We start from the raw sequence: 27,163 nt of genomic DNA on the forward strand, positions 1-27,163 counted from the left end.
AACTTTGGCAACCGACTTCATCTTCCTGAATCTTCCTTTCCTCTGCTGTAAAATAAGGATGGTAACAATCTATTCTTTATAGAATTATATTGAGAGTTAACTAAGAGCGTCCATTTAACGCTCAGTGTCTGGCATATAGGAAGACCTTAATAGACCATTATTGTCCGTCTCATTAATGGGTTGACGACACTTTTGTATGAATGTTGGGCATTCCCCCATATCACCACTAGGTGTCAACATAGACTTGGCTAAAAGAGCAGCACTAGCTGTCCAAAAGTAGGGAAGTCCTAAGAAGTCTGAACAAAAGGGCTTTAGAGTTGGAGACATTGAAGACAGAGTAGGCAGGGACCTTGCAAAGTCATGACAGATTTGAACCCACTTTTTCTGCCTCCTTAAGGATGGTAAAATTAAGGGCCATGGTTGGGAGGCCCTGGGCTAGCCTATTTTAGCCATTTGCAGTAATAGGTATCTAACTATGTGTGCTAACTATGTGACAGGTGCTAGTCTAAGCACCTAAAATGAACTCATTGAATTCCCAGAAACAGCCATATGGGGTAAATTCCAATGTTTACCTCACTTTACAGATGGGAAAAGTGAGGCACAGGGAGGTTAAGTAACTTGCTCAACAACACACAGCTAGTAAATGCAGAGTAGGCTCAAAACCCTGGCATTCTGGCTGCTGTCAACGCTATTCCAGAGCTTGTTTCTTTGGTCACCTTGGTAATAATGTTTCTTATTACATTTTAAATCTTTTTATATTACATAGCTTCCTTGGTGATTTGACAAATAATTGTTCCATTACTGGTTAAATTTTCTGAATCTAAGTCTTGGGAAGGAAATAATACTGATTTTCATAAGAAGTGATTGTCAAACGGAGTGATGATACAGAAAAGTAGGTATTGTGGTTTCACAAAACATTGTTCTGTAAATAACATACACTTTTTGGCTGATTCTTTCTCATTTAGCTCCAAATTTGCCATCCAGTTCCAACTGAATTCCATGGAGCTGGTATCAGCTAAATCGGAGTCTTGGAGGACAAATGAGAAAGGGAAGAGGTTGGCCTGGTCATTCATTCATTCATTCATTCATCCAACAGCTACTGCCTCCTCCTCCCTGTCAGGCCCTGTACTGGACTCTTAGGCCAAGAAATGACCTATAAAGAGTGCTGCCTCAAAGAGCTCACAGTCTAGTGAGAGTTAACAGTCATAGAAAGTACGCACACATTGGCACCGCTTAATTGTCCATCTCCTCAGACTGATGGCATTTGTCTTATTCACTTCTCTATCCCCCATGCCTAGCACAGGGCCTGTGACATTTTGTGAGCTTAATAAATGTTTGCTGAATTAATGCAAAGGCTTCATGGAGGAGGCGGTATTTGATCTGGGACTTTGATGACTGGAGAGGCTCTTGACAGGTGAAGACAGGGGAGAGGGGACACCTCCTCAGAAGGGATGGACAAGACTTGCAGAGTGTGGAGCAGGAGAGAGCAGGAGTTACGTATTAAGTTTGGGTGTGTGGTGAAGAGGGCAGGTTGGAGAGGCCTTGGCAGGAAGTTGAGGTCTATGGAGCAAAATTTTAGGGCAGAAAGACCTTCCTGGTCGCAGCTCAAGTCAGAGCCCAGCTTTGGTGCCATTTCTACCACCAGGAACTGAGCTTGGAGGGTAAAGCAGACTTGTGGATACAGAAGAAGAGAACGACCTGGGCAAGAACCAGCCCTATGAGTAAGCAGCCCTGCCTCACCTTCTCCAGTTTTCTGGGGCTCCAAAGTGGAGAGGGCTGGCCACTGAGACCTTGTCAGTGTTCAGACCTGGCATTATGGTTACAGGAAGGCGGAGTTCCGCCAAAACGGACTTTCTGATTCTGGCTCAGCAGCACACATCACAGGACATGGGCTGGCAGGACCCCTTCCTCTCTTTTATTTTTCTTAGGGTATATCGTACATAAAGTCCCCTAAAATTAAGGTAGAACTTGAATTTTTATCCGTGGCATCACCAACCTGATTAAGACACAGACCTTTTCCAGCAGCCCAGAAAAGTCCCTCTTGCTCCTTTCCCATCTGTCCTCCCCATGACCCAAGTCACGACTATTCTGATTCCTATCACCATAGTTTAGTTTTGCCCTTGACAATATGTACTGTTTTTGTGTATGGATTCTTTGAGTCTACATACTGTATAGGAGATTAATCCGTGGTGTCACTTGTGTCAGTATTTTGTACTTTTATATGTAAAATATAGTATTCCATTGGATGAACATGCCATAATTTATTAATGCTCCTGTTGATGGACATTGGACTATTTCCAGTTTGAACTATAAATAAGTCTGCTATGAAAATTATTATGCAAGTCTTTTTGTAGACATAGGCACTCATTTCTCTTAGAATGAATCCAGGAGTGGAAATTCTAGGTTATAGCATACGTGTATGTCTAGATTTAATAAAAACTGCTGGTTTTCTGAAGTGGTTGCACCAATTTCCTCACCAGCTTTGAGCAAGAATTTCAGTTGCTCCACATCCTTGCCAACACATAGCCCCTTCTTTTTTCTCTCAACAAGAGTTTCCACCATAAAACTGGTGTTGAATACTGGGTGTTCCGGGCATGGATGCACTGATCCTGAGCCTATAAGCAGCAAGATAGAGAGAGGCCACAGCCGGTTTGAGTCTCAGCTACAGAACACATGGACAGCTTCCTGATGTGGCTATGACCCCAGGAATTGGCATGGCCATCTTAGGACCCTGAGCACGAAACCAACATGAGGACAGCAGAGCAGAGATGAAATCAACCTGAGGGAGGAAATGTCCTTGATTACTTTGTCAAACTACTCAATTAGAGTGGCAGGCTACTTATTTTTTATGCCAATTCATTTAGGGTGTGTGTGTGTGTGTGCGTGTGTGTGTGTGTGTGGTGTTGTGATGTACTGTTTGGAACTTGCAACATAAAGGATACAGTCCATAGCCCTCCTTGAACCAAACCAAAAGGTGCCATTTCTGTCCCCACAGGAGTCAGCCCTACTAAACATGCTCTCCTTCTTGAAACCTTCTCTCTGGGATCCCATGCTCACCTGGTCCTTCTCCTACCTCAATGGTCACTGCTTCTCAGCCTCCTTTCTTGGCTCCTTCTACTCTGCCTACTATTTTATTTACCTTCCCTACCTTGGGATCTCATCTAGTTCTATGATGTATCACCTGTGAGCTGATGTTACCCACATATGTTTCTCCAGTCCAGACCTCTCTTCTGCGCTCCGGTCTCATATAAAACGGCATATTGAGGCTCTCCATCCAGATGCCGCCCAGGCATTTCAAACTTACCTTCTCAAAGCCAAACTCTTGATCTTTCCCCTCAATCTGATCTTTCTTCAGCCTTCACCACCTTAGTCAAGGGCTCTTTCACTCCTTTATACAAAAGGCAAAAACCTAAGGGTTATTGTCGATGCCCCAGCATCCACACCCAATCTACACCCTTTACTTCTCTACCTCCCCAACCTACCACCCTCTCCGAGTCATCATTACTTTGCACCTGGAAAGCTGCAACAGCTCCCAAGGGCCTTCCAAGCCATGCAGCCAGGGTGGACTTTCAGAAACCCGAATTTGGTCTCGTTCCCCTGATGACAACGGCCTCTCATTACGCTCAAGATAAAATCGAAATTCATCAGGGAGCATCAGCTGCTCTACTCCTTGCTCACTCACCCTCCCCCTACTCCTTCCCACCTCTACATCTGGGACAAGTAGTTCCTTCTGCTTAGAACATTTCCCTTCTCTCTTGCCCTCTACAACTTCTAGTTGTCCTTGGACTCTCTGCCTAAATCCCAGTTTCCCAAGGTGGGTTCACCCTCAGCCCTCATCCTTCACCCTGCATTAGGACGCCATTAATTTTTCATAACACTTTTCCTCCACAGTACTTCCCATGATGCATAATTCTATAGATTTGATTAAAATGATTCACAGATAGTGATTATTTGATGACTGTCTTTCCTCTCCCTTCCCCCAACTCTCTTCCACTAGACTGGGCAGCGCCTTGAGGTTAGAACAGTGACTATGTCACCCTCCATTCTACCCTCTTGCCTTTAGCACTGCACTTGCACATAGTAAGCGCTCCAGGAATGTGCTTCATTAGCTAATAAAAAAAACACACAGACTCAGTCAATCCCCATAACAACCCTATGAGCTAGGCTAGGCATTTCGTCAGACATGGGGAAGCTGAGAGTCGGGGTAGGGAAGTGGCTTGCCCAAAGTGTAGGGCAGGGGGAGGAGTGAGGTCCTGACCCCAAGTCAGGTCCTGAGTCCTGAGCCCAGATTTTTCAGCTCCACTTTGACCTCTTGATGAAAGGGCCAGGTAGGGGCCGGACTTTGAGCCACGAGAAGGTTTTCCCGTAGTACACGGGTCATTCACGGGGACCATAGGGAACAACAAGCTCACTTACAGAGGCTAAGATACGCACCCTCAGCTCTCAATGAGTAAAGATCACAATCTGCTGCATATGCATGAGGGGGCCATGGGCCCGTGATTCGGGGCTGCCCAGGCTGCGCCTGATTGGAAATTCGTAGGGCTTGAAGACTTCAGAGCTCCCAGAGTTCCGCACACGGACGTAGCATGCCTTCAAAGAGTTATGTGGGGGCGGATATTGAGGGGATATCGGGCGAGAGGGACCGCAATTTGGGTCGTACGATCAGGCATCTTCCGTAGAGATCAATCCCAGAAGGGGTCCTCGGCCGGCTGGACTAGAAGACGAAGGGGGCGTCTCCCCTGCTTCCTGCGGCGTCCGCGGCTCGCTGAGTTGGAAGCAGGTTGCGACAGCGAAGGCGACAGTGGCGGCGGCGCCATGGCTGGGCTCGCAGGTACCGTGGTGTCGGCATCTTGGGGGAGGGATGAGAGGCCCTCAATGCGTCCGCGCCGCCATGTTGTCCCTTTGGGGTCACCTTAGGCGTCTCCCGGTCCCTCCCTGGGGTTTTCCGCGCACTCTCGGGGCCACCTCTGTTCGTTGTCACGTGATTATCCTCTTTGGGACCCGGCCTGGGCCTTGGGGGTCCCCCTTGCCGGCCCGAGGGCGGGTCACGGAACTCCTGGCTTCTCGTTCTGGCCTCCAAGGTCAGCGCTCGCCTGTCTGCTCCCGAGATCGGGCAGGCAGAGAGCTGGGGAGCGCGGGGCTGGGGGGCGCGACCATCCCCTCTTCAGCCCCGGGGCCCATGGCAGGGGACCCAGCTTCTGAGAGGCCTGTCACTCTGTCCCCGCCACTTCGGTTGCATTTTTTACATCAAAAGGAACGTGGGGGAGAGGAGAGAAAGGGTCTCCTGCCCCGGGCCTCGGCTTTGGTGTCTGGGGTGATAGATCGACGCTCTGCTTTGAGTCTCGGGTGCTTCTTACTCCCTCTAACTTTGCATCAAGTCTGGACACCCGTTGCCTTTCTTCCAATATATATGGGGAGTGGCCCTCAAGGGCAGCTGAGGAATGGAATGGCTGGCACACTAATGGCCTGGGAAGAAGAATGGGGGGTGGGGGAGAGTTGCTTTTTCCTTCCCCTTTCCAAACCTTCTTTAATTTCCTTCCAGGCCTCCGTGTTCCTTTTCAACACTGAATGTTGGAACAGACTGAGGTCTGTCCTAGGAAAAAAATGGTTTTTCTTGTTTATAGGTTTGGATCGTGTTTTATCATCCCTTTCAGGGAACTGGTGTGTTGGGGACAGCTTCTGTTTGCCCTGCCTGACATGGTCCATCCATCCCCTCAGGCTTCTGCACGGGAACACCAAAGCCAGGACCAAAAAAATGTTCCAGCTTAAGTGCTAATGCCAAGGGTTAGATCTTGTTTATGTGTTTGTTTTAAATCAGTGGCTAATTAATGTCAAGCAAATCTGTTCAAAAAGTCAGAGTCCTGGTTGGTTTCCAGTGACCAGATCAATTCCATATCTGAAATTGGTCTTAGTAGAATTGCTGCCAAAAACAGTTTAATGTTTTATCTGTAATATGTTGTTTCAAAGAGGAATCTGGAAGTCTGGGTTTGGTCATCTTTTTGTTGCTGTTCTCTTATATTTGAAACATGCATTCCATTCAAACCTGTCGCTGTGTGATGTACCATGGACCATGCGTTGCCTGCCTCTCTGACTTCCCGTTCTGGGAATGCTCAGGAATCTAGATCCTGCTGGGCTATGGACCCTATGGGAGGGAGAAGGGGACGAAGGGTGGGTGAACAGGATCGTTCCCCGAGAGGGAGTGACATGTCTCTGGGAAATATAGAGGAAGTAAGAGGTCACCAGGGGAAAAGAGACTGTGATTAGACTAATGTTGTACACACAACATTGTGTGTGTGTGTGTGTGTTTGCGTGTTTGCGTATGCACGTGTTCGTGCTTGTGCACGTTTAAATCTCTGAGGGTAAAATTAACTGCAAATTCAGATTCTCACTTTAGGGTGCTGGCTCCTGAGTAGATACAAGTTTGAAAATAGATGTCTAGCAAAGGCTCACAGCAAACCTTCTCCCTCACCCAACCCCTGTGTAATAAACTGTTGCTGTCCCGCAGCGGAAACTCAAGAACCTTGTCCTCTCTGCCCGTTCCTTCAATCATAATCTAAATTCTCCACGGAGAGAGGTAACTGTGTCACATAGCACCCCACACCTCTGCAAGTCATGGTACCTGAACTCCCCTGGGGCTTACCTTCAACTGGTTAGGCTAAGAAACCTCCTCCTTGGGGCAGTCTCGCCTGTGGCTGCAGTCCCACACCTCTGTCCCAGGCCCATCACAACTCATCTGCTCTATCCTTGGCCTTGTGGGGGCGAAGTCTTGGGGTGATGGAGACACTTTAGGGAAAGGGGAGGCCTGTGGACAGTTAGCCCTGTGAACTAAGGGCTTTGCAATAAAACTAGTCACTTCCAACGCCCATTGCTGTCTATCAGAATAAAATGTTTTAATGGTATCACTTCTGAAAACATTTTATAAACAAGATGTGTTTGGACCGGACTTCTAGGCATCACACAGGAATAGAAAGTGAATGCATTCCTCTGTCTTCTCTGTTGCGTTGTGTTTGCTGCCAAAACATGAGGGTTTGGGGATGGGGGAAGTGGACATTACACTCTCAAGCCCACCCATGTGGGTGCAGCCCACCAGGGTAGTCCTTGCCTAGAAATTTGTCACCTCACGGCAGCATGCTCCGAACCCTGCTGATGGATGGATGGAGGAAGACCCACAGATGGGCTTTGGCAAGATCACCTGGAAAGTCCTGGGGCTGCCAGCAGCTTCCTGCTGTTTAAAGAAGGCACAGGAGGCTAAGGGGGCCTGCTGTGTACAGAGCAGCCAGGTCCTTCCATTCTGCTGCAGCTTGTCTCCCTGACCCCAGCTCCTTTATAACTGGGCTGACATTAGAGCATCTGGGGCAGTGGGGCCCTGGGCACATCCCTCGAAGGCTCTGAGGGGAGGGGCAGCCTTCATTGAGAACACATGTTGAAATACGTTCATGGTTCTGGGATTTTAGTGTGGAAAACCACAGACACTCCCAGACTTGAGGCCTGCCAAGAGCTGGGCTTCAGAAGGGAGGTATGTCCCTTGCCTGCTGATGAGTCACCCTGGGGCAAGAGGAGACGTGCCTCACCTTCAGGCTGTGGTAGAAGCTGGAGCCACCCAGCCTAACTCGGTTTGTACATCCCCATTCCAGTTCTATGAGTCCTGATTGCCACTTGGATGGCAGAATGTTTCTAGTATGTTAGGGTTCACTGGGACCTTAGCAGCCCTTTACAGAAGGGAACTGATGGTGAGGGGTAGGGGGACCTGTCCAATTTCCCTGGATTGATTGATGGCAAGCCAATACCAGAACTCAGGTCAGCACCTTCTACCCCCATAATTCTCTGATGCTGAACGGAAGTTATAGGTGCTTCTAGAGGGCTGGCGGTTGGGTGGAGAAACGCAAGGGGCTTGCTTAGGGCAGGGAAACATGATTAGGTTCAAGAGAGTGAAGTGCTGTGTGCTCCAGAAGTGTTTGTGACAGCTGTGACTAAGGGATTTGAAAAAGTGGCAGAGAGATTTATGGCCTTCCAACTCCCTCCCTGGGTGTTGACCCAGGAAACAGGTGTATAGTGACAGGGACACATAAAGCCCCAGACAAGGCTGAACAGGCGGCAGGGCCATTTGCTGAGGCAGTCAGCTGACCCCATGTAAAAGGAGCCCTGACTCACTGAGGAGTGGGAGAGAGGAGTGTGGAATCGAGCAGCCAGCCAGCCCGCCCACCCTGACATGATGGCAGGGCAGAGCCCAGGGACCTGGTAAGCACCCCTGAGAATATGGAGGCTAATGCTGGGAGAATCAGAGAACCGGTCATGGAGAGAGTGAACTAGAGAGAGGTGCCAGGGTGGGGTGGGGGAGGAGACCCTGGAGAGCCGCGAGGCCAGGTAGGATGGGGGCCCTGTGGTGGTCCTGGAGATTACAGAGCCCGGGGGCGTGGGCAGCACCACAGCTCCGCTTGTCCCACACTGACTGTCAAGTCAGTGCCCACCCTGCCCAGTGCTCATTTCCTTGGAGCTTCTGAATGGTGATAAGGCTGTATGTACTGAAGTCCTGATAAACCCCCTTGGCCCCTGACACCCCATTCTGAGGGCTACTCCCACCATTCCCCTCCTCCCATCTTTCCCAGTGATTATCTGCTGAGGCCCCTTAACCCAGGACAAGTGAAGGCACCCAGCCCTCTCAGGAGGGGTAAGTGGTCCCTTATTCGGAGACCACAAGTGAAGACCTTTCTCTTTGCAGAGAGGGATGTGGTCCTTTATCCCAGGACAGTGTTAAGTTGAAATGGAAGTGGGTGTGTGAGGGTCCCCGTGTATTGCCGTTTTGTTGCCTCCCCCTCCCTCTGCCAAGCAGTGCGCCCATTCTGCAATGGGCACATCAGCCCTGTCTTAGAAGTAGGTGCTGAAGCCGCAAAAGAAGTGACAAGAGACAGCTTTTTGGTGCGCCTCCGCCAGCCCGCAGGGTCCAGGGACACTTGCGAGACAGGAGAGGTACTGGGTTTTTATTTTTTGTCGAGGTGGTCCCTGCCCTCCAGGAGCTTACAATCTAGCTGGGGAAACACAACTAATGCACACTTATACAGTCAGTACAGTTAGCAATTACCACAATATTGACCACAATTGCGTGAGACCAGGGGAAAGCAAGATCAGTGAGGGGCTGGGGGCTCAGAGAAGGTGTTTTAGTAAAGATGGGATTCGTCTACGGGCCGAAGAGGTCCGAATTGAGTGACACGTTTCTTTCGGGTGGGATGCGTTTGGGAGGCAGTGAGGGGAAAGGGGGACTTGAGGGAGCAAAGGCAGCAAGGCTGGAATGCACGTGCGTGCCCTGGGCGAGGGACAGCGCGAGGGCCCCACTCTGCTTCTCAGGCCTCCTCCTCCTCCTTCCCCCACGCCCTCCAGGCCCGCCACACAGGCACGAAGTTGGTGCCTTGTCTGCTGCTCGGAGATTCAGGGCTTCTGGCTGGTGACGTTGGCATGTCCATTCTGCTGGCTGGTGTGGTTGTCTTGATCTCGGCGGTGGGGCTGAGATGTCGCTGTCCCGACTTGGTCCAGATCAGAATGCCTATGCCCAAATCTCAGAGGTCTGCTCCCCCCAACCCCCTCCTCCCTCTACCCCGCCACGCAGGGCAGTGGGACGGGTGCAAAGGGGTTGGGAAAGGATCTGGTATTGTCGTCATTGCCGGTGCTGCCACTCCCGGGGCCTACCAGCCCCTCACTGACCTTGGCAAGTGCTCCTCTGGCGAGAGAGCACAGGGGACCCCCCATTCCTGCGCGGCACTGGCTCCCATGCTGGGCGAGATGCACAGGAGCACCTGGTGACGCGGCCGCCCAGGGCTGGGGGCTGGGGCCTCAGTTGGGGGCTCGCCGGCGCTCTCCCAACACCTGCCGCCCGGTCCTCGACACGGTGTATGCCAGCTTCTGCAGGGAGTACCTGAACACCTGTAGTGAGAGACCCAGGACCTGCCCTTAGAGGCGGGCACCCGCAGCCTGTCTACAGCGCTGCTGTGCCCACCCCCACCCCACCCCCGGCCCCGCCCGCCTGTCCAACTAGGAGAGGCGGCCCGGGCGCAGCTCGTCCACGAGTCAGGGCAGCTGGAGCTTTTCCAGCTGTGCTGAAGGCTGCATGGCGGCCAGCTGATTGGACCCACAACTTAGGTATACCTCACTTCTTGCAATGGGCTGGGTCCCTGGAGGATTTCGAAAAGCGAATCCTACCCAGTAAATGCAGCATTCCAGGAACACCTTGAAGGAAATATGCGATTCCTTTGGCAAAGGATTCCTTTAGCAGGGAATTCTTCCTGCAAAGGGTGCTTTTAGGGTAAATGATTTTAAGGAAAGCGCTTTCTTTTGGTGTCTTTCTTTTTACACAAAGCATTTTGCCCTTTTTTTTTTAAAAAAAAATAAAGCAAATTGGTGTTTTTGGAAGCGCTTTTTTTCTCTTCCATTTTTCCTGCGAGGAGCCTTTTCCTCTCATTGTTTTCCTCAAAGCGCTTTCATCCGATTCATTTTTCTGTTAGCTCCTTTGTCTAATTTTTTTCTGCAATGCGCTTTTTACCTAATGCATTTTTTTCTGCCAAGTGCTTTTGTCTGATTTATTTTTCCTGCAATGCGCATTTTCTTGAATTCATTTTTTCCCGCGAATTGCTTTTTTTCTAATTGGTTGTGGGTTGGGTTTGGGAGGATTTCTTTCTTTTTTTCTTTTTCTTTTTTTTTTTTTTTTTTGCGAAGTGCATTTTGTTTTGTTTTTTGTGAGGAGTGCTTTTTTCTAACTTATTTTTCGTCCCACCCCCGCAAGCGCTATATATATATATATATATTTTTTAAAGAAAATTTCCCCGCAATGCGCAGTTTTTTAAAGCGGAAAAATTTCGCTCTGCGAGCTGTAAAGTCTCTTTTCGCCAAAACTGAAGTGCCCCGCCTCCCTCCTGGGGTCGAGTCTGGGTGTAGCGGTTTTTTCTTACCACGTTGGTCGCTAAGAGCCTCGGCGTTCGTCGGCGGCTGGCGCCCGCCGCGCCCCAACTCTTTGTTCCCGGCCGGGCGCGGGCGCACTGAGAAGGGTCTGCGCTAGGAGGAGGGCGCAGGGAGCGGGTGGGGGCGCGTGGTGCTGGCCGCGGCACTCGGGTAGGCAGGGATCGCGGCAATCAAGATAGGACAGGTAGAGGAGACGGCAATTGCGACGTGGGCTTGCCGGTTCAGGGGCGCGCATCAGGACCCCCGCTCCCACCCGGAACCCAGGCACACTTACCTGCAGCAGCACGCGGAAAATGTACCAGCCGATGATGAGCAGTTCAGCCGAGGCTGCCGCCACTGCCGCCATGGTTCCGAGAGTGCTGGGTGGGTGGTTGAGAGCGAGAGCTGCCGAAGGCCGCGGGTTCGCCGAGCTCCGCTAGTCTCTCGGAGTCCGCTGTTGGGCGCACTGCCGCAGCCGCGGTTGCCGCGCCTTAAGTATCCACCCACCATTCGAGTGCGCATGCGCTTTTGGGGGGGTTCCATGAGGAGGGGTAGCCAGGGGCGCTCCTCATTCGCCAGGAGAGGAAAAAATAATCCATCTGCTCTTTCCACACCGACCCCCGCCTCCTGAGTTTCATCTTAGCCCCTTTCCAGAAGATTCTGCCGTGCCTGCCTTTAAATTTTAGTGTAAAATGGAGGGGAACTGCAACTCTGAGTAGCGCTAAGGGCAAGGGCAGGGGGTGCACGCCTGTTGGTGCGGAGCCCCTCTCTTCGAGCCGAGTGTCCAGTGCCACACCACAAGCCACCTTGGGTATGGATGGAAACCTAATTTAGAGAGCGATCATCTGCCCCGCGGAGGAAGGAAAGATCCCCAGGAGCCTTGGCTTCACAAACCTGTGCTCAACACTTTTTCTAATATTCAGTGCGTTGTAAGCCCACGCCCTCTGCTTCACGAGAGTCGCTGAGCGCCTAACCTGTCCCTGATTACTCGAGTCCCCCTTCTTACGGTTGTAGATCTACGGCGGTGGCCGTTACAGGCAGCCTAGCCAGGGCACTAAACTCTAGGCGGGAAAGCGGTAGTCACCGCGTATCTACCCTGTAGGAGGTATGCGGGAGGGATTGGCACCTTTGTATGCGCGGAAGGGATGGGATAAGCTCTCCCGAGAAGTGTTTGGAACAAGCTCTGGGATAGTTTGCTGCTGGACAGATCATTTCAATCTGTCTTCTGCACCCCTTCCCCCAGGCCCTTGGTAGGTCTTTCTCAGCCAGCGAAGTTCTTTGTACCAGTTGTGCTGGGCGGCTGGAGTGGGGTTTTGCTACCGCCACCAGAGGGTTGTGGCTGCCGTAGCTCCGTTTCCACGCACAGCGGGAAGATCTGAACGCGAGTGAGGTCCCCGTGCACCGATGGCCCTCCGCTGGAGAGCCCCTCTCTCCAGCGAGCTGCCTGGTACAGGGGCCAACTGGCATTTGCCCCTATGTGGATAGAAAATTAATTTTGATTAAAAGCTCACAGAGGTCAAGTTCTATACAAGTGCCAGCAGCAGATGGAGTGTAAGTGATCCAAGCGAGGTCAGTTTGGACGAAGTAGCATGATGATTTTTTTTTTCTCTTTCTACATCGACTTTCGAAGAAGTTGGCTGGTTTGGACAAAATGACGCCAGGCTATTTGAAAAAGGCAAGCTTGTCCCAGGCTGCCATCGCAAAACGAAATATTTGGTGGTGGTACTGCCGCTGCAGCTTGCGAGGATCCATTGCTTGTGATCTCCGGTGGGCAGTGAGCCTTCGCTTTACTCGCCTCTGACACCTGCTGTGAGACAGAACCCTGTCCTTATCCTGTGGGGGCACAGCGGAGCCCGTGGCCGCCGGTGGCAACCACAGGGCGGTATTGTGAGGTCTGGACCCCTTGAGGACGGGCCGCAGCCCCAGGAGGCGATACATGATCTCTGCTGGGCAGGGCCCAGGCAAAGCCCGTCCACTGTGCCGGACCTGCCGGAAGAGCCCTCTGGTGGAGCCCCTGAGAAGCCCAGAGGGAGATACCCCAGGAGGCTTCCTGAAATGGTGACTTGGAGAAGAGTAGACTTTCATGGGTGGGCAGGGAGGAAAGGGCATTCACATTTGCTGTTGTTAACCATGATCCATTTTCCCAAATAAGTATACATTCTGTTCCTGTTTTTTTTTTTTTTCCTGTCTGTCTGTCTGTCTTTTTTGTCTGTTTGTTGTGTTGACTTTTCTCTTCAGGATCCTTGCTGCCTTGGTGATCCCGGGCTGACAGCCAGAGAGCACAGCGGCTCAGCTCCTGCAGAGTGAGGGTTGAAGAAAGCAGAGGGCAGCTGCCCACGCCTGCTGGCTCCCATTAGGTCGGTTCCTGCAGCGGTGCCCGGCAGCCTTGGCGAAGGCCCTGCCCGGCAGAGATCATGTATTGCCTCCAGTGGCTGCTGCCCGTCCTCCTCATCCCCAAGCCCCTCAACCCCGCTCTGTGGTTCAGCCACTCCATGTTCATGGGCTTCTACCTGCTCAGCTTCCTCCTGGAGCGGAAGCCTTGCACAATTTGTGCCTTGGTTTTCCTGGCAGCCCTGTTCCTCATCTGCTATAGCTGCTGGGGAAACTGTTTCCTGTACCACTGCTCCGATTCCCCGCTTCCGGAATCCGCGCATGACCCCAGCGTTGTGGGCACCTAACAGCCTGCCCAGTTAGCTTTCCAAGGAAGCAGAAGACGGGAGGGGAGGCATTGACATAGGTCATAAAGCATTGGAGTTTCAAATCCCGCGGCCCGCGGGTGCCACATTCCTGACGGCGCCTTTTTGGCCTGTGACGTTTTATCCTTATAATGTGAATAATAGCACTGACCAGTGCTTTTATTGTAGAGTCCTTTAGTCGTGGGTGGTCTTGTGGTTGTGTGTGTTCTGTCCCCATCTTGGTCCCAGCTGGCAGGATGGCCACCCCCTCGCCTCATTTCTGCGAGGAGTCTGCACCCATCCTGGTCCACTACCCCAGCATGACCTGGGCAGATAAAATGCCAGTCTCATTGTCACCTCCATGACCCCTCCTTGTCAGGGTCTCCTCCCTTCCCAGAATGTTCCCGACTCCTCAGTCCCTGTCCTGATGGCCCTTTAGTTCTCTTCTACCCCTTTCCTTTTTAGGGGAGCACCTGTCCAAGACAGGGCTCGTTTTTGCACTTATCTCGAATTTAAAGAGATTGCTGACGCCCAAGAGCCTCGCTTTTTCATCTTCCTTTCCTTGGTCGGCAGGCTAGACAGAAACACGTCTTGACTGTTTGTTGTTCACAAATCTCCAGTATTTTTTCACTTCGTTTTAAAAAAAGAAGTAACAGATACGTGTTGCTCTTTCCCCCGGGTGCCTGGGCTCATGCTCAGGCTCACTTCCTTCGCCCTGCCTCCGGCCCTCCTCCGCTGTCCCGAGGAGGGGACCTCACTGTGTCTCCTGTGATTGCTCCGCAGGATTGAGGGGTGGTGTGTTCACGGAGATCTAGCAGTCCCCGGCCGAGTGAATGGGAGAGTACCTGTGTGTTTCCTAACACCATGAGCCCCCCTCTTGATAGGTGTTTGGATATTTTTTGGTGTGCCGTACGTGTGTGTGTACGTGTACAAATCCATGTGTATATTCCTTTTAAAGAAACTTTATCGAATGTGTTCTGATTTTAAGGTTTAGCAATAGCTAGCTATCGTAGGTGCCGCTGCAGTTTTTATTTAGCATGGGGATTGCAGAGTGACCAGCACACTGGACTCAGAGGTGGTTCAGACGAGACAGAGGGGAGCAGTGGCCATCGTCCTCATGCCAGGAGCTCCTTCAGACCTGCACATGTAGACTGTACATTGTGAAGAATACACGGGAAGACTTGGTGACTGTCACTGACTTTTCTGCGCTTCCATCACAAGTGTTGGCACACGAGACTTTCTCCTGGCCCGGCCCACTGGGGATCGGCGTGGTTGCCCTTCTGGTCTAAACCATCCATCTTTCTCTCACCTGAGCAGGGAGGAAAGTGGGCCAAGCGGAGGACAGAGCTGGAGGCCGTCCACATAGGGAATGGGACCGCGAGGCCACACTTGTGGAACATTTGGACTGCTATTCCAGAGCTTTTATTTCTGGTGTGTTCGTTGCACAGCTGTTTGAAATGTTTAATAAAGCTTTATAAACTTTACTTTGTGGTTTTATGTGGCTGCAGTCCATTTGGGTCGTGGTGTTGGATTTCTAAGTTGGTGGGGTGCAGGAGGTAGCATGGAGGGGCTGAGTCCTTGGCGCCAGAGTACCTTAGCCCGAAAATTTGATCTGCTCTCTGGAGAGCAGATGGTGGGGTTGGGGAAGGGGGAGCAGAGGGCAGGCCAGGCGGCGAACAGGAGGGAGTCTGAAAGTTTTCAGAGATGAGACATTTGCGTTTCTCAGCTCCCATGGCTTCTCGCCTGAAACCGTTTCCCTCCATAGGAGATTTGAGTAACCGATCCCTTGACAAACAACATAAGACAGCTGGAGCTCTAATCATCAAGGATTTTTATGGTGCTGCTTTTGAAGTAAAAATAAAGTGAAACCCCTTATGGCGTTCCAAGTGGAAAAATAAATAAGACTGGCCATCCAACCTGGGGGGCTCAAGCAATGGCTGCAAGCACCACACTGGTGCAGTTCAGTGTCGTCGGCGTCCTGTGGCTGTGACCTCTGAGACAAAGCAGGGTAGCTTGTCAGTGTCCCGTGCTGGGTGTCCACCTCTCAATCTCTTCTAGAAAATGTAACAGGAGCTCTGTGCAGGGCACTGGGCTGTGGTGAGGGTTTATTGAGAGAACAGTTGCAAAAGGGCTTGGGTAATTTCATAGAAGTTCACCTGTTCTACCTAGATTGTTTTTCATTTCTTGCTGTCAAGTTTTATGTAGTTTTCTCCTGTCCTTCTAAATCTCCCCATTGTCAGTTTTTCATTTGTTTCATTCCTAACGTTGCTTGTCAGTGCTTTCTCTTTTCTTGGTCAAAACTTGCCAGAGATTTTGTCCATTGTAAAGGTATTCTCAAAGAACCAACCTTTTATGGATTATATCTGCTGAGTATTTTTCCTATCTGATTCTCTAGTGCTTCTATCTCTGAATTCTTTTCTGGGTTTCTGGATGTATTTCGTGGTTCAGCAAAGTCTTGACAAGCTGAGGAATCAGGCACGCGGAAGAGTCGGTTTGTTCAGCAAACACTGAGCCCCTGTACCGTGCTTGCTGGGGATCTCAGGGGCGAGACGAGGCCTGACTGTCCAGGACCACGTGATTCTAGCCTAGTGGGAAGACTTAAGAAAATAGACAATTGCAAATTCCAAAAACAAAACAAACAAACAAAAAAGGCTTTTGTGGCCCTACTCTCCTGTGGAGACACCTGGATGATAAATGAAGCCAAGATTATTGCTTATTTTGCTCTCCCTCAGAAAGCAGCTTTCTGTTGTAGGTCAAACCTTGCTTAAGAGTCACAAACAGGCCTCCCTCTGAAAGATTTCTGACCCTTTCCAGCAGGGCGCCTGCAGCCCACCCCCTCCCCAGGTGACTGCCACATCAGCATTCTGCTTGCCCACCAGTGCTTTCCACCTTGCCAAGGCAGCCCTGGCAACATCTCATCCCCCTTCCTGAGATGCTTTTTAAGAAAATGAAAAGTAGATACATCTTCTGGAAAGGAGCAGCAGCACCAGGCCGTAGCAAGCCACGTTCTGCAATTCTGCTGGTCTCTGGGCTCCTAATATGACATGGTTTCTCACGAGATAACTGGTAACCGCAAGACCCCGTGAGGCCTAGCTCTGGGCTTCTTTGGGAACTGGTCTGTGCCCTGCTCTGGGCCTCAGTTTCCTTACAGGCGAAATGTGGTCTTCCTAGCCCTCATAGACTAGGAACTTAGAGTCCTCTGGGATCCACTGGAGAAAGGTGACTGAGCCCTGGGAAGGCGGCAGTGCCCTTGCAGGACAGCCTCCGTATGCTGGAGTCTATGTACCACGTGAGCCCAGATTTGCCTCTGTCGGGAAGCCTTCCTGGACTTCATCCCTCTCCTTGGAGATCGCTTGCCTAGAGGACTTTGGTCAGCCCTCTGTGGAGTGCTGGCGTTAGGGTTAGGCAGACTTCCTCTTCCATAGTGACTGGAGGCCTCCTGTCTTCCACGGGGGTCGGAATTATTTCATCAGTGGGTCCTTGTCAGAATCCCATGCAGGATTAGGCCTTGGGGCCACATGGTAGACAAGGTGGACATTCTGTGCCATCAGAGAGTCATCCAGGCTACTGAGAAAGGGGACGACATTGGGTAGATAATCATACATGTATACAAACTATGGCTTGCGGCAGGTGCCATACAAGGATTCTAAGGGGATCTGACATTCTGCTGGGTTGGTATTCAGGCCGAGACATGAGGACGACTGTAAATGTTTGAGCAGTGAAATAATCCATGAGATGTTATTTCCCACCATCTAATCAAGTATCTCTGTGCTTCAAGATACTGGGCTGAAAGTAAAATGAAGGACCACTAGTATCTGGTTACCCTAGAATCAAAACCCAAAAAGGCTTTTTGGGATAGAGCTCAGTCTATTTCAAGTTAGAAGACTGTGTTGGGAGACACAGGGAGGGTCTAAGGCTGACGTGGTGGTGGCAGACCCCAAAAGTCAGCCCTGAGAACTCTTCCGTTTCCAGCTGACTGGAACCATCACAAACAAGGAATGGGGATCCGGGGTGACCCAATCAGAACAGCATTCAAGGTGGGATGCTTTCAGAAGGGAACAGGATAGCATTTGAGCAGTGAAAGCAGCAGCGTTCTCGAGAAGGCCGTTGTCCATCTCGGGTGTTGGGTGTGGGAAGAAGTAGCTCTACGAGTGATGGTGGGTGAGGTTGGGAAGGCAGGAGGAGGTAGGCTGGGGAGAGAGGAGGACAGAGAAAGATGATAGAAGCAAAGCTGACTCCCACTGAGTGGCTGCAGGAAAGGAGGGCAGAGAAGGAGTCTCACCTGCGTCCAGTCGGCTGGCAGAGCCCGAGCCCGAGCCCGAGCCCAGTCTCCTGACGTCCAGTACAGAGCTCACGCCTCACACTCACCTGCTCTGAAAAGAGAGAAGAACTAGGAAGCGCTTCCCTCGGCAAGTGATGGAAGCCCGTCCTGACTGTGAGAGATGTTTGTGGTCTCAGCCCAGCATCCATGCACCCCAGTATCTTCCTGAAATCCAGAAGAGAGGCAGAGTTTGGTCTGCCAGGCTTTGGGAGAAGAATTCTGAGTCTTGAGAAAAACTTTGATTCTAGAGCAGGCTCAGGGTGAAGCAGGAAAGCTGGCTAAGCAGCGGCTAGAGGCTTCAGACAGAAGTCCTTGGTCCCCTTTGGGCTGTCAGGACGCAACAGTGGGTAGAGGTGAACTTGGGGAACAGTTTAGGACTGATGAACCTTCAGAGGAGAGGCTTCTGGGAGCCCCAGGCTCGAAGCCCTCGCCTTTGCACTGCACCTCCCTGAGCCTCAGTTTCTTCCCCTTTACCATGGAGACAATAACATCTACCATAGCCCGGCTCAGAGTGAAGGAACTGACCCTTACTGGGCTCGGGCCTCGCAGGGGTGCGATCTGATCATCGAACTGTCCCACTCGTGCAAGGACCAAGCTCTGAGAACCTGATGCAGAATAAGACCAGACCCTCCTTGAGTGGCTCGGCCCAGCAGGAGGGAAGGCTCGGAGACAATCCTGGAGGCAGATAATGACAATGCCACATGGTCCGGGCTGGGGTGGAGTTAGGGGGAGAGCTCGTTTGGAAGGGCATACGGCAGTACCTCAGCGTGCATTTCCTTATTTTTTACAAACCCCCAAATGACAACATCTTGAAAGGGAGAGGAACACCACGGCACAGCTCTTTTCTGAGAGGCCAGAATCCTGGCTCTGCATCCTTGCTTGGCCACCAGCTTCCCAGGACCTTCCATGGATTTTTTTCCCCCCTCTCAGAGAGAGATCACTACCTGTCCATCCGTTTCTTCATAACGATCCAGTGTAGGGATATGTTGAGTGCTCTGTCAGATACGAGCTGCACATGACCTTTCTCCAGACTAGTCCTTTCAGTGGTTCGGGCCTCTCACCTCTTTTCCCGGGCAGTTGTGCAAAGTCTGCACTTGGATATGTCACCACTTCTTCCAAAGCTAAATCCTCTGGCAGATCCCTGCCCCACACTGATAGTGGCAGCCCCCCCCACGTGGGGTAGAGAGGCAGGGAGCTGAGGCCACACTCTGCTGTCTCTTCTCCAGGCCTGTTTGCCCATCTTCTGGGAAACATCAGTGAACTTTACCCTGTTATTTCAGTCTTAGAGATTTTGATTGAAAGAAAGTGTGTTACAACAAGCAAGTGTTTAGCCAAAGGATTTTTTTGTGTTAAAGAATAAACTTTAAGTCCCTTGGGTGCAGAACTGTCAAGAATCTTAGATTAGAGTCAAGGCAGACTTGGAAGGGTCTCTGAGGTCGGAAGACAAATACAGCCCTTCAGTGGTTCCTTGTCACCTGGGCCCCATCTTAGCTTGGCCGTCAAGACCTTGCACAACCCTTGACAGTGGGGAGTGGTCCCCTTGACCAGGCCCAGGACCTGCCTGACCAGACCTGGCACAGAACTTGCTGGTGGGCAGGCCAGGGGGTGGATGGAGAGATGGCCCAGTCCATCAATCTGTAGACTCCCTAAGGAATTAGGTGGCCCAGTCTTTCCTAAAAGTAGTGGAATTGAGTTTGCCTCCCGAGTCTCCTCATGGCAACTCTGAAGTGACTATATTTTCCAGCCTCCAGACTAACATTTTATACACAGATACCACAGACACTAATAGCTCACAAAGATGTGTGAGAAGAACCTCACCTAAGGCTCCCCAGCTCGGTGTCCTCCCTGTGGCAACAGGTAGCCATGAGTCACCCACACACACACACGTGGCCTCAGTTTCCCCATTTGCAAAATGAGATGGTTGAACTAGATAGCTAGTCCTTGAGTTCCTTTCTAGCTCTAGCATCAACCTTCGTATGCCCTGGTGCCTAGAGCAGTAATTGGACAAAGAGCATGGTGACCCCAGGATTGGGGTCAAGTCCACGTCTTGGAGCATGGACAAATCGTGGTGATGGCTGCAGTCCCCTGGAAGATGAACTTGGCAGGAACTGGCTGAGAGAGTTTTCTGCTGATGGTGAGACATCCTGGCAGAGTGTGTGCAGGTAGGTTGATGCAGGTGAGGAGTGGGGCTGGGCTCTCCCTCTCTTGTGATCCCCGAATAATGTTTCCTTGCAGAATCGGAAGCCTCCAGGACTGGTGGCTTCTGTAGTCATCCATTCATCTTGGCAAAGTAAGTGAACCATCTTTTCACACACTGCTCTGGCAGGGCGTCCAGAAAGGCTTAAATGCCTCTTAAATGCCTCCCCGTATTTCATTGTCACTGTGCCTGGAATCATACCTTCCCAAAGCCTTCTGGTTCCCTGTCCAGGTGGCGTGTTCTCTGAGAAGGCTGTGCCCCTGAGGTCATCATAATCAACCAGGAAGAGCTTAGCTCAGAGAGGCATGAGGAGAAGGCTTGTCCAAAATTGGGGCTCTGACAATTGAAAGGAAAATAATAATTTGTTTCCCATCTCACCTCAGAACACACACCCAAATTTAGAAACTATTTTAAAAGACCATAAGGAGCTATGAGCCAATTAAAAACCAGGGGGGAAAGGAATTGGATATTTAACAAGTGTCTGGATGGAGGAACCCCAGCAAGTTAACAACCAACAAAATGACATCAAGAAAGCAAAGACCAACCAATTTGACTACATCAAAACTAAATATTTACAAGTCAAACAATACCACCAACAGAACCAAAAAGCAGAATGGTAAGGTATTTGCAGACCCATAATGTGTAAAAGAACACGCTCAAAACCTTAACAGTAAAAATGCAACAGATAAGTATATAATTCACCTAAACACAGTCTATAGGAGAGGAGATAGAATGGACAAAAAAAATTTTTTGAAAAAAATTTATCTTCATATTTTAATACCTATCACCACGCCTGATGCAAAGTAGACACTCAGTAAATGTTGTACAAATGCAGAGGGTACCAAAAAATATATACACATTTTAAGAAAGGAAAAAACTGTATTAAAATTGTATTACTCAATATATACTGATAACAAAAGATGAATACAAGTCATGTATATACAATTTTTTGGCACCCCTAGAATACGGGCCATTTACACTTTCCTGAAACTTTCATCTCTCTCCTTCTCTTCCACTATCATATTACTTTCCAAAAAGTTTACACCAATTCACATGCGCAACCACTGAATGATACTGCCTGTTCCATTGTATCCTTACCAGCATTGGGTATTCTTAAACATTTTTTCCTAATTTGTTGGTAAAAACTTGTATTTCCTTGGTGTTTTTCATTGTTGATCTTCGGTTATTAATGAAATCAAATAAGATATAGTGTCTGCTCTTGGGCATACAGTCAAAGAGGTAAGAACGACACACACTAAAATGCTATGTAGTAAGAAGATGGCCAGAGATACGCTTGGGACAGGCAGAGCATGGAGCAGCTGGGGGCAGGGTGATGCAAGTGTGAGGCTTTGTGGGAGTATCCGGGGGGGTTCCTAGAAGAGGTGCCTGGATGAGTGGGAGTTTTCAGAAGTGGGAAGTGGATGAACTCATACAGCTCAGGCTTGCCAAAGCATGAAATAAGAGGCAGGGGATGGAGAAGGCGGGACCAGATCACACAGTGCCAAGTCTGTCTACTTGAAGAGTTTGGGCTTTCTCCTTTTGACAGCAGGAAGCCACTGAAGCATTTTGATCTGACAAGTGCCATGGTAAGATTTCTGTTTTAGCATTGCTTGAAGACAGTTGGGGTGCAAAGGCCAATGAGGAGATGATTGCCTTGGTCCAGGTAGAGAGGGCAAGTCCTGAATTAGGGTGGGGGCCAAGAGGGTGGAGAGAAGTTAAAGTAAGGAGACTCTGCTAACGACTAGTTGCTGGGATTAAAGAAGGGGAGCCAAGGATACCTTCTCTGTTTCTATCTTGGGTAACTGGGTGGATGAGAGAATACCCAGAAGACGGAACAGGCTTGTGGGCGGTGGGGAGGCTGAAGGGGGATTGTTGAGCTTAATTTTGGGCAAGCTGAGTAAAAGGTGGGCATCTAGGTAGAGGCAGGTAGAGGATTTGGATCCAGCAGGAGATTTGAGCAAAAGATTTGGGTTGTGACTGGTGGTGACTGTAGCTATGGGCTTTGGTGAGGTGGCCCCAGGAGAATGTGGCAGCTGCAAAGAGAAAGGGGGGTCTGGACAGAGAACCTCTTCCCCGATTTAAGAGGTGGGAAGAGAGAAAGAAGAACTCACAAAGGCAAAAAAGGAAGTCAGACAGAGATGGAAAAAGTACCTGGAGCTTGTGTTGGCATGGAAACCCCGGGAAGTGGAGCGTTTCCAGGAAAGAATCAGCAGACAAAAGAGAAAAGCCAGTTAAAGGACTGAGAGCCCACTGGACGGAGCAATTAGGGGGCCCCCAGATCCTCACAGGAGCTCAAGGTGGGCAGAGGAAAATGAAAGGGGAAGAAAAGTAAGCAGCACGGCCTCCTGTTCCTGGGAAGTTTGGAATACTGGGGAGAAGCTGCTAGAGTTATGATTTGGGCCAGGGAGAATTTCTGAGCTGGGTTGAGAGGAGGTAAGGATAGATGTGATAAAGGAGAGTGAAAGGGCTGTCACCTAAAGTCCTTCTGTCTGTATAAATCAGAGGCAAGATCAAAGCACAAGGGTGGTAAGGAGGAAAAACATCCATTGGTGGTGACCTTGACTAGAGCTGTTGTCAAGTTGGAAAGTCTATGTGCCAATTTGGAGCTCACAAAGGAAGTGTGGGCATCTCTCAAGGGGGATAGATGGAGAACGAGGGATGAGCTGAAAAGAGAAGGTGCAGGGTTTGCGGAGCAGGGCCAGACACTGACTGGTGACTGGCGCTCCTGGATAGCTGCAGGAAGAGGTTTCTGCTAAGGGGCCGGGGGCAGAGGAGAAAACCAAAAACGCAGCGTCTTAGAAGCCCAGGGAAGAGAGAGTTTCCAGAGGTCAGGGTGGCCACTGGTGGGCCGGATGCACAAATTCCGGGAGGTGAGGGCATCCCTGGGATCCGGTCTTTGGGGAACTTTGCAACAGTAACTTTGGGGGAGGGGCAGAAGCCCACCTGTGTGGGGATGACCTGGAGTCTGGTTGAGAAAGCAGGAGGGGAAAAGAGGACCTGGCGGGGACAGTGGGGTCCGGGAAGGTACTGTTTCTTACACGCTGACATTTGGAGGGAGGAGGGCTGTGTGAGCCCTGGTTTGAAGAACAGGGAACAGGGACAAGTAGTGAATGAAAAGGGCCCTAGAGCTCTGGGATTAAGTGCAGAGGTGAAGGGATTAGTTATGTTGGTGGAAAGGGACAGAACTGAATCCTGTACATTTTACCAGGTAATCTGATCTCCATGTTCTTCTGGCGGCTTTTCTTGCTGCCCTCTGGGTACTTATTACAGCTCTAATTAGCGGTGGTTTCATCCTTCCTGTTCTGGGGCTGTGTCTTATTCATTTTTGTACCTTTCGGCACCTAGCAACAGGCAGCAAACTAGGTAGAGGCAGAATAATTACTTTCTGCTTGAAATCAAATGTCTGCAATGGAGGTTCAGAATTTTTTTTTATCAGAGATTTTGTGACAATTCCCAGGGAATTGATGAACAAGGGAAAAAAGTCAAGGTTGAGGCTGTCTGGAGGTGAGGCTATCTGGGTGTCAGCAAATGCACTCTGCACTCCAGTGTGGGCACAGCCCTTTACAGTTTATACGGTGGGGTCATGACCGTTGTCTCATCTGGTCATTGCAACCCCATCCTCCCACCCCTAGTGAGGCAGACAGCCACCATTAGCCCCATTTCACAGGTTAGGAAGCTGAGACCCAGAGAGGCAGGTTAGAGGGAGAGAATGATGGGCAATGAAGTGGGTGGGAACGGGGGTACAGTCTTAAATGGTCTTAACCACCACTACCTGGTGGTGTCTCGTAGACATCGAATAATTCTATTTCTTCCATATTTGGACTAAAGTCAAAGTCAAGAGAGAGCTTTGGTCTAACTGGCTGAGCTCGAGCCGCATGCCACCCCCTGACAGGACGTGGGTGATGAGAGGCCAGACCTAGAGGAGGGGCCTCAATGGCCCTGTGTGAGTGAGCAGCCCAGGTCCCATCACAGCCACATAAAGTAGGGAACAGGAAGTTTCCCTAAATGTAACAAGGGACATTAGGAGGTACTAAGGGATGCCAGGAAGCCCAAACCCCCAGTCATCCATTATAAGAAGTAACCAGCCCAGAGGCACGGAGGAAGCCATGTCCAGATGAGAGGGAGAGGCCTGACCTAGACCAGTGGAGATGGAGAGAAATAGATCAGAAACGTGTAGTAGATACAAACCAGGAATAATTGGTGAATGATCAGCCATTAGAGTGAGAGAGAGAGTAACGACAGGGTGACTCCCATTTTTCTTGGATAGATGGTGGGGTGGGTGGTAGGGAGGCCCCTGGGATGGGGAACACAGCTTGGGGAGCCAGTCTGAGGAGCAGGACAGTGGACTCAGATGCAGCCAAGGGATCAGGGTCACAGCCAGATGGAGCCCAGTAGACACTTGAATCTGGGATCTGGGGCTCAGGAAGAAATTTTCCTGGAAGTACCAGCCCAGGGCCATGGCCACTCAGAGAGTAATGGGAACCCTGAGAATGAGTGAGATCACCAGAGAGAGAATGGGACAGGTAGGACAGGGCCCAGGGCAGAATCATGAGTTACAGTGACATTTAAGGAACCAATCAGGTGTGGGCAGGCAACAAAGGAGAAAGAGAAGCAAGGGCCTGAGAGATGCGACAACTAGGAGAGTGGGTTACCATGGCGACCAAGGTAGTGAAGAGTTTCAAGGAGAAAGTAATCAACACTGTCAAATGCAGCTGAGAATTCCAATAAGATAAAGACAGAATTTTTTCTTTGGATTTGATGATTGGTAAGCTTTTGTTGACCTCAATAGGACCATTTTGGGGAAGTGATGGGACATAAACTAGACTAATGTCAAGATGTGAGAGGGAGGTAAATCCATTACTAACAGGCTTTTGAGGAGTCTGGGAGGAAGACTTCAAGATGTGAAGAATAGGGGTGGGGAGGTTGAACATAGGAAAGACGTGCGCAAGTCTCTAGGCAGACACCAACTCCCAACGTGCGATAAGCATTGTTTAGTGACCACAGTTTAGTCATTCCACATTTTCTAATTTAACATCTATTATGTGCCTGGCAGTATGCTTAGCACTGTGGATACTTTGGTGAATGAATTAAAATAGACAGAATCTCTGTTCTCATGGAGCAAATTCTTATGGTGGTAGGGGAGAAACACACGAATCAGATCAGATAACCACACCGATATTCGTACACAATTTCCGACATTGGCACTTTGAAGGGAAGGCACTGAGTGCTGGAGGGTGTATAACGAGGGGACCCGCCAGCCCTAGGCCCACTCCAGGAGGTTTCCCTGAAGAGGTAGCACTTGAACCAGGTTGTTAAGAAGGGGAAGGAGTTAACGGGACAGAGCAAATTGGGGTAAAGCATTCTGGGTAGAGGGACCCAGCCTGTGCAAAGGGAAGAGAGGTGAAAGCGGAGAGGCAGGCAGTGCTGGCTGTGCAGAGCTTTGGAGGCCTGGGCTGAGCTCTGAGTACATCCTGAGACATACGTAAGGGAAGCAGGGTGGAGCCCTGCCCTCGTATGTCGCTGTAATCTGACCGGCTGCTCTGTGGAGAAATCACAAGAGGTATCCTAGGTCGGCTTGGAGACCAGTTAAGAGGCTTTCGTTGTCACGGTGGCCAACATCTGGACACAACGCACACATTCTGGTTGGGCTCGCTGCTGGGTGAAATAAAGAAGGGCAGGGAAAAGAGGAGGTAGTGAGGATGACCTCTGAGTTTGTATCTTGCCTTACTTGGTGAGGTGGCAGTGCCGTTCTCAGAACTGGAGAGCCCTAGAAAGGGACTGGATCTGTGAGGCAGACCACAAATCTGGGGGTAGACAGCCGAGATGTCCGAATGAAGATGGGGAGGAAGTAGCCAAATGCATATTTCCGGAACACAGAGTGAGAAGTTAAAGAGACCTGTTCAGAGCTCCCAAGGGATCCTGGGTGGAACCGTGCATTGAAGTAACATCAGGATTCTGGAGTGTTCTGAGGCCATGAGGACTGCTGAGGAAGAAGCCAGAAACCGAGCCCAAGGAGCACCAACATTTAGGGACTGTAAAAGGAAAGAATTCTCCTAGGATACAGAGAAGAAAGGACCCGAGTGGTCTTTCGGCAGAAAGCTGGAATGGTCAGCAGTGGGTATGTACAGAGACATCGGGGGACAAGAGCTGATCTGTGAGCCCCTCCAATGTGCACAATCACCGTGGCACCCTCAGAATTGGGCAGCATGGTGGCACACCCCAGAGCCCATGAGAGATTTCTGGGGACCTTTACCAGAAGCAGCTTGGGGGTGAGAGAAAGGAGGAGGGAGCAAAGTCTAGGACTTTTTAATCCTAAAGGAAAGCAATGCTGGCATATGAATCTTCCGAGGGAAGTGAGTCTGAGTGATGAAGCGATTAAGGATGGAGACAATTAGTGAAATGAGCTCCCGAAGGGGCTGGGATCAAGTGTTGAGGTGGATAAATTAGTTTGGGGCAATAATGTGTATTTGACTGAAAGGGGCAAAATTAAATTATTTACCTTTTAGAGAGTAACTTGATCTCCTTGTTCTTGTGGGAGCTTTTATCTGACCTGTGTAATCACTACAGTGCTAAATAGCACGAGTTTTCTCCTGTCTCCTGGCTAGGATTGTGTCGTATTATTTTCTTGTGTTTCTAAGCACCTAGCAACAGGCAGTAAGTGCTTTGGGTACCGAATCAGTATTTTCTGCCCTGAATTCAAATATCCGAAGTCAACATTCAAACTTTTGACCAAAAAGAATATATGACAATTCTTCAGAAATTATGATGCAGGAAAGAATTGGGATGTTAAGTCACAGGAGGCAGGGTTTTGGGTGGGTAGGTGGAGAAAAAGTAGAGGAGTCGGCTCCTCTGTCTTTGTAAGTTTTGTGCCATTTCTGCATATTTACATTCACCATCTGATATGAATTTCACATCCCCACACAAGACACAGCATTACCCCATTTCATTGAGGAGGAAACAGAAACCGGAGAACGAAGTGCCTTACTGACACAGAGCACAAGCGGCTGGAACTGGTTTCAGACCTCGGTCCATCCAGTATCTCAG

The 27,163-nt window shown here is 50.2% G+C and overlaps 2 protein-coding genes and 1 long non-coding RNA gene across 12 annotated transcripts in view; 1 reads left to right on the top strand and 2 right to left on the bottom strand.

Annotated features, from left to right (window-relative positions):
- LOC117015823 (uncharacterized) overlaps positions 1–4,530 on the bottom strand; it is a 35,729-nt gene extending 31,199 nt beyond the window's left edge. Inside the window, exons 1-2 of one of the 2 annotated variants that reach the window (XR_004421802.1) lie at positions 4,435–4,530; positions 3,305–3,388 (exon numbers count right to left, since the gene is read on the bottom strand). This is a non-coding gene — a long non-coding RNA (uncharacterized LOC117015823). Of the gene's footprint in view, positions 1–3,304; positions 3,389–4,416 lie in introns of both variants that reach the window. The other variant, XR_004421803.1, reaches the window with a different exon arrangement.
- A 156-nt stretch (positions 4,531–4,686) lies between these two features.
- Positions 4,687–15,085, top strand: BLCAP (BLCAP apoptosis inducing factor). 5 transcript variants are annotated; one of them, XM_033094584.1, is made up of 2 exons: positions 4,687–4,831; positions 13,165–15,085. In XM_033094584.1, the coding sequence occupies exon 2, from the start codon at positions 13,341–13,343 to the stop codon at positions 13,602–13,604; it is 264 nt and encodes an 87-aa protein (XP_032950475.1). In that variant the 5' UTR covers positions 4,687–4,831; positions 13,165–13,340; the 3' UTR covers positions 13,605–15,085. The 5 variants fall into 5 exon arrangements, 2 of the variants coding, with proteins under 2 accessions (XP_032950475.1, XP_032950476.1); XR_004421799.1 differs by lacking the exon at positions 4,687–4,831 and adding an exon at positions 4,846–8,238 and having other exon boundaries at positions 13,165–13,345; XR_004421800.1 differs by lacking the exons at positions 4,687–4,831; positions 13,165–15,085 and adding exons at positions 4,846–8,238; positions 8,831–9,263.
- NNAT (neuronatin) lies at positions 8,911–13,135 on the bottom strand. Of its 5 annotated transcripts, none has more exons than XM_033094587.1 (4): positions 11,222–13,125; positions 10,938–11,040; positions 10,138–10,218; positions 8,911–9,915 (listed from the first exon to the last, which is right to left on the bottom strand). In XM_033094587.1, exons 1-4 carry the CDS (start codon positions 11,467–11,469, stop codon positions 9,826–9,828), a joined length of 522 nt encoding a protein of 173 aa, XP_032950478.1. In that variant the 5' UTR covers positions 11,470–13,125; the 3' UTR covers positions 8,911–9,825. The 5 variants fall into 5 exon arrangements, with proteins under 5 accessions (XP_032950478.1, XP_032950477.1, XP_032950479.1 ...); XM_033094586.1 differs by having other exon boundaries at positions 10,143–10,218; positions 11,222–13,111; XM_033094588.1 differs by lacking the exon at positions 10,138–10,218 and having other exon boundaries at positions 11,222–13,135.
- Positions 15,086–27,163: the final 12,078 nt, after the last annotated feature.

This window comes from Rhinolophus ferrumequinum, chromosome 23 (genome assembly GCF_004115265.2).
Source record: "Rhinolophus ferrumequinum isolate MPI-CBG mRhiFer1 chromosome 23, mRhiFer1_v1.p, whole genome shotgun sequence".
Lineage (NCBI taxonomy): Eukaryota > Metazoa > Chordata > Mammalia > Chiroptera > Rhinolophidae > Rhinolophus > Rhinolophus ferrumequinum.